This window comes from Ornithodoros turicata, unplaced genomic scaffold (genome assembly GCF_037126465.1).
Source record: "Ornithodoros turicata isolate Travis unplaced genomic scaffold, ASM3712646v1 Chromosome111, whole genome shotgun sequence".
NCBI lineage: Eukaryota > Metazoa > Arthropoda > Arachnida > Ixodida > Argasidae > Ornithodoros > Ornithodoros turicata.
The window spans coordinates 420,940-427,571 of record NW_026999297.1 but is presented as its reverse complement, the minus strand read 5'-3'; the positions used below and the strand labels follow the sequence as shown (position 1 = coordinate 427,571).

The 6,632-nt window shown below is 43.6% G+C and overlaps 1 protein-coding gene across 1 annotated transcript; it reads right to left on the bottom strand.

Annotated features, from left to right (window-relative positions):
* Window positions 1-3,235: 3,235 nt before the first annotated feature.
* Window positions 3,236-5,055, bottom strand: LOC135371566 (uncharacterized). Its single transcript, XM_064605554.1, has one exon. The coding sequence runs from the start codon at window positions 4,745-4,747 to the stop codon at window positions 3,236-3,238; it is 1,512 nt and encodes a 503-aa protein (XP_064461624.1). The 5' UTR covers window positions 4,748-5,055.
* Between the last annotated feature and the right edge of the window lie 1,577 nt (window positions 5,056-6,632).

Sequence of the window (6,632 nt, the reverse complement as noted above, 5' to 3'; positions counted from 1 at the left end):
ATGGCAGAAAGAGATCGTTCTGTAGAACCACAGCCGTTGTTTTAGCCGTGTATGCGTTTAGTATGATTTATATCAAGCATCACCTTAGAAAGAGCCTTTTAGTAAACGACAGCGGTGCTTTGCCTCGCAAATATGGACACACCGAAGCAGCGCAAATAATTACTTCACGCAATTAGATCACACTCGTTAGGAGAGTTAATCAGGTAGTGATGTAAGCTTAATTAAGTTACTTAGAATGTGGTAACACCTCCTTGAGACACAGGACTTCTCTTTTTGAAGTATCCCCGGTCATACTTCCTACAGAGATTACCTGTAGGTATTTATGGGGAATAGTGGGTCCATATATGTCATACGGGACAGTTTGTAGGGCCCACAACTCCCTTAAGGTTTCCTACAGGACTGTCGTGTAGGAGGCCTATAGGAGGCTTGTGGGTATCTGTAGGACGTACCACGACCCACAAAACCCACAGAAACCATGGTGTCCCCACACAAGGTGGATGTTCTGTGTTCACTATTTACAATATTTGACCACGATTAAATTTGTAGTTAGTCCTGAGAACAGTTGTTCGGGGAGTTTGCTGAAACAATTGCCGCCACAAATTTCCCTCCTCTAGGCAGGTAAATTTTATTTCTGAAGAAATTCATGGCTAATAATCAGATATTTATTTGCAAACAGTGATTATGGGATGAGTCATGACTTGTAACAACAATAATTGCTCGACAAAGCTTGCGAAAAACTGAAGGGGGGTTATACTACGTCGTGCTCCAACCTACAAGACCCAGAGCCACCATCCTCACAGATGCTCAAAATGTTACTTCTGATGATGTAATTTTTGATGTGGAATGTGCATTTTGAAAACGTAACAGCCAACCATTCTACGGTCAGCAGTTCAGCACTTTGACGTGAGTGCAGCCGTTGTCTACAAAGCAAGGCAGCAGTATCGACATGTTGCTAAGGGTGCGTTGTCTGTTTGTCATTCCAACTGGACCCATGTATTAGACTTTCGTGATGGTTCATCACAATTTCAATAAAACTACCCGAACACACTATCACAAGACTAGCTTCATGATGTGATTTATTGTATTCTTACTTATAGATCCGCTCATCACAGAGGTATCCAAAAGCATAAGTACAAAGTACAGGGCACAGAGGGAACAGAAAGCTCACAAACGACGCATAAACATCAATACGAGACAGCAAGAAAAATCAGCATTTATTACACACATACAGCACAAAAAGCAAAACATAGTGAGTGACTATCATGCTTACAAAGAAGCAACTACAAGATAACTCAGGGCATAAAAAAAAAGATAAAACAAGTTAAGCTATGGCTGCCCAAAAAGTATTGACATTCCTGCTAAACGCATAAACAGACCGAAAAGTTTTACAGAGGGAGACCAACACAAGGTGACAAAAGTGCATGGCCAGCAGATGTAATCGCAGAATGATAGTAAAGAGATTAAGCTGATACTCGTTCCAGTAGTGAGGAAAAACAGGACAACACAAGAAGTGAAGAGAGAGCAAGTGGACACGGTGACTGTCAGTGACTGTTTGTTAGAAAATAATAAAATCATCAGCTTAGTGCACAATCTTGGATACTTTAACGAAAGAGGTCCATTAAGGAAACGTCGTGAACACTGGGGCAAGTAAGGCCCACGAAGTAGGCAATTAACACGAGTATGGCTAATGCGATTTCACGGGTACCTTGAAATTAGTTCAAACAGGGTGTCAACCAATCAGAAAAAGAACTGCAAAACAGGGAATTATCAGGGAAAATTCAGAATGCCCCCCAAAGTCAGGAAAACTGACGATTTTGATTTGCCACGGTATTTCAGCCTCGTTTGCGGGACACAGTCTCGGGTGCACTTTTTCCATTAGTGCTCCCTGTGCACAAGCAGAACATCAACTCCATGGTAGCTAAGAACTGAACAAGAGCAAATAATAGTTGGAGTAAGACTCAGCAAAATAGTGCTGTGCCTGCTTTCATAAAATTTAGTTTTGTGAGCAGTCTTGGATGTAATACAGAGTTGTGTGATGGTCAGGGAATTTTGCTGAAATTGACATGAATGGTAGGTAAGACGGTAGCTTGAAGTTAATGTGCACAGGTTATTGCAAAAAGCCAAAGAGCGACAAGAGTATGGTGGCGTATGGACAGACAGGGTGCCTGCTAATGTTGAAAAGAATTGTCAGGGAATTTAAGCATAACTCGAATACGTAGGTAAAAAGAAAAAACACGAAAGCAAAATGGCAAGCCCACGGGAATACGTAAAAGAATAAACAATTGCCCGGTTAGAAGCACTTGAAATTTGATAACTGAATTTTAATGACGAGACTTTTGTGGCAGAAAACTGCACTTCAGGTGAGAAATGTTGCAGAACTAAAAATATATACACGGCGTCTTTTTTTTTAGCTGCCACAGAGCGCTCCACAAAGACAGTTATGAAAGAAAAATGAGTGCTAATCTTCTGCTACTTGCATGAAGGTAAAGAGGAGCACCACACCCAAGAAGGTAAAGAGGAGCGAAGCAATTATGCACACATGACACAGCAGACAGAAAAAAAGCAGGTGCTACTAACTATGTAGTATCTGTTTCTTACTCAAGTAGCAGAAAATTAGTGCTCATTTCCCTTCTATAACTCTCTTTGCGAAGTGCTCTGTGGAAACTAAGAGAAAGACACCCTGTACACATTTGTAGTTTTGCAACATTTGTCACCTGCAGAGGTGCAGTCTTCCGCATGAAAGTCTCGTCATTACAATTTAGTTATCAAATTTCAAGTGCTTCTAACCGGGCAATTGTTTACAACTGGAATAGTCAGAGAACTGTCTCGGAGAATGTCAACACGTCCCCAAAAGTTAGGGAATATAACTTCAAGACAGCTCACAAGTCACAACTGAACGAAAGCAAGGAATTGTTGAAGCAGTAAGAATCAGCAAAATCGGCTTTGCTGGCTTTCAGTAAGCTGTTTAGCTGTGTGAGGGGTACCTGACGCAAAACAGCATTACAGTATGCCGCCGTCAGCACTGAACTCCTTGCAAATTTGGGCTCATTAACCGTCCTTGACTTATAAGAAATGATGCCCCTCACAAGGGCAAAGCAAGGAGAGCACACCACAATTTGTGTTCTGATGATCTTTATGCTTGTGAACCGTGTGTGAACAAATATTCCCCATAGACTTAATGAAGAAGTGCCCCACTTAAACACTAAGGTTTGGTTGACACCCTGATTGACTAGGACTAGTTAACCTCGCATTGGTTTGGAATATGGCATACATGGCTGACACCGTCAATAACAACAGCGATAGCCTTACGACAAATTGCAGATACAGGATGCATCCGCAATGTGGTGAACTGGCCACGTACCATATGGCTGCCACTACAAACCGAGCTCTCAAAAGCCTCCATTTCGTAAACAAGCAGGCCAACTTCCTTCTCCTGGTCTGGAGTGGCATAGGAAAAGATGGCTTGAATGAGGGCATACTTCCCATTCGATAAGCGCACAACAGAGTCATTTGTCTTTTTTGGCCGTGTGTATGTTGTACTGTGGAATACAGTGCCATGATAGATCATCCTTGAAAAAACTGACAGTACACGGGCAGCAGCGCCTGTACTGGCACGTATACAGCTTTTCTCGACCATGTTGAATGCAGGAGCCAGTCCTCGCCCAAGCAATGTTGCTTCCGAAATATGTAGCGCAAATGAAGTTTTTTTTAAGTTCTTGAGAGCTGACGCGTAGAGTTTCAGCGGGGCTGTTCCCTTCATCTGGACATATGTATAAATTGACTGCCTGAGCATTGCCTTTTGCAGCACCTGCTCAGCAACACCTCGGTTGCCTTTTACTGATTTAACGAACACCCCGTTGAAAGACTCAAAGACAAACGTGGAGTGAGCCCACAGGGGTCCCCAGTTTGCTACAGCCCTTGGAATGTGCAACAGAATATGCACGTTGTACACCATGTTATAGTCGCCATATAACATATTGTACTTAACAACAAACTCCGTGAGAAGGTCCTGTGCAGTATTAATATCCGTGTATGTCAGGGAATCCTGCAACAGCAAAAATAAAGACCGGACGAGCAAAGACAAATGGAGGAGGTACTGCCGTGGAAGAATGCCACATAGCACTGGGAGAGAATAATACAATAGCCATGAGCGGAACTCCTGTCCCTTCCAGAGTTTTCTCTCTGTCACACTACGTGGATACCGGCCAACCGCAGATGGTGGCTTTATCTGCCTTATTCTCGAGTCAACCCTTTCAACAGCTGCTGGTGCCCCAATATAGAAGCCTTCTCCACTGTACTTTGAGTCGAACCACAACTTCATCATTGTTCGGGCGACACCAAGCAGGATACAATGAAGGTAATCCGGTACAAACGACGAAATTACATCAAACCCTGGCAAGTTCAAGAGGGCAGATGGACCTTTAAAGCCAAAGGAAATTGTATGCTCTGCAGCAGCCCGATACATGCACCTGATGGAACTTGAAGCTTTCCTTTCTTCATGAACCTGCGAAGTTACTGTATAACGTACGTCACCTTTTACTGTCACACCCGGGTGGAGGCACCAGCTGCACCCAAAAAAACCATTGAATTTGATCATGTTCTGTAGCAGAGGCCGTGCAGCAGAGTCCACACTGCAACACACTACGAATGCCTTGCTCACAACCTGAACCCCATTCTTGATCCACTTAAAGCCCTTATCAGCAAGTCTAGAACACTGCTTAACAAACTTCTTCAGGAAGACCTCCATGCAGGGCTCCCCTCTACCAAACCAGACCCCAAAGAGGACAACATTCTGAAACCTTTGTGTGACTGGCAGCTCATTAACCAGCAACTGAATTGGCCAGATTGAGTGCTGTTTGCTGTTGAAAACTGGACATCCATCTGTGTTCACTGTGAGGGATATGTTAAGAGGGTTCCCGAGGAAACTGAAATCTTCGCACAGTTTTCTGTACAGCTTCCCATCACAAATGTCTGATACCAATCCCGTTTGCCGACTGTACCTCTCTGTGAGGAAAGCAAAATTTGTAAGACCTTCCAGGATACCTCGTAGCTGAGACTTTAAGGGGGCGGTCAAGTACATAGCAACATGGTCACGATCTTTCAGGTTATACGTTTTGCAACACACTGTGCACCTACCCAAATTAGTGCTGTCGGCTGCATGAAGTACAACTGAGCACAGTGAGCAATAATACGTGACGTCAAAGCTTTTACAAAACTGAAGGGGTTTTTCAAACATATGAATCGTACTTGGCACGACCTGTTTCCCAAACAAGGTGTTGACTAGAAGGAGGAGGTCCTTCACTGCGACCATGGAGAGGCTATGCCTAAGCATAAACAAAACCAACATGTTTCCGCATAATCTGCTTAAGGCATTAGCTTGGGTTCCCCACCACAGTGACGTAGCGGAAGACGGGAGCTGTGTCACTCCTGTTTATTTCGTGTGGGTTATTAAGCTACAGTCACGTGATTCGTCAAGTAAATTTGCAGTATTGTGTTTTCAGATGCGGACAATCGAATGGTGTCACTTTTTTGAGGGCGGTAGTGTATGAGACTGTCACTTTAAATTTCTTAAATGGGTCAGCTGTATTTTTCTATAGCTTCCGTGATCAACACTTGTTTAGCGGTCATGAAGCACAAATTTAACTTGTGAATGGAAATTAACTCATCCAGCCCTGACAGTCACTTTCAAGAAGTGCAGCCCACAACCACGTGTTGTGGGTAACATTGCTTTGAACGTTAGAAGGGAGGAGAAGGGTTTGGTGGCAAAAGTAAGCAGAGCCGAGGACAGGAATATGAACCGTAAACGGGACAGTTACTGAGGAGCAAACTTTGGCGTCAGTGTTAACTCAGGTGCATTCATCAGTAGTGCCTGAATTAGAAGCAAAGCCTATAAGCATAGGATAAGCTGGTAAAAATTGATGCACCCTTATTGCATTCAATCCTGGAGAACATGCCTTCAGCATATGTGATGCATGGCAGACCTCACTGTACCCAGGTCCCAGTGCTCGTAATCTTTGCAAGTGGAAAGTTCCCATTTTCCTCAAAACTTGCGAAGTTAGTGGATTTTAAGTATTACGTCCACCTCATGTGAGCTTGGTGCTCATAGGCAAAGCTAATATGGTATATGGTAACGATTTACTCTACCTTTTCCAGATAACATTCCACGCCATTGATTTTACGCTTGGTGCTGAAACGTGGAAGGACATGCAGCTGTTAAAAGAAACTCACTTCGTAAAGAATTTAGCTGTGGCTGTCTGGGGCACAGATGAGCTAGTCAACCGCAGCGTGACGGGATCTCTGTCCAACAACAACCGTGGAGGGACGACTGCCCCTCGGCCACGACTGACGCCAAAGAAGGTGGAGTTCATTAAAGGTATGGAGAGTATCTTATAGTAAAAGCAACACAATATAGTAAAGTGCTACGAGCAAAAGCATATGCCAAGCAGAAACAAAAGCCAGCACAGATACAACAACCATATTTTCCAGTGTACAATGTGCGCGCTATACAGTAAAAAAGTGCTCTCACGAGGTCCTGCATCTTATCTAACGGTGCGTGTTATTCACGGAAATATTTTCCTGAAGAATTCCCGTTCAGGCCTGTGACGTACAAATTCTAGTCTCTTCCACTGTGT

Excerpts from the sequence above, each read along its gene's own strand:
- LOC135371566 (XM_064605554.1), bottom strand. The coding sequence starts at position 4,747 with ATGGAGGTCTTCCTGAAGAAGTTTGTTAAGCAGTGTTCTAGACTTGCT.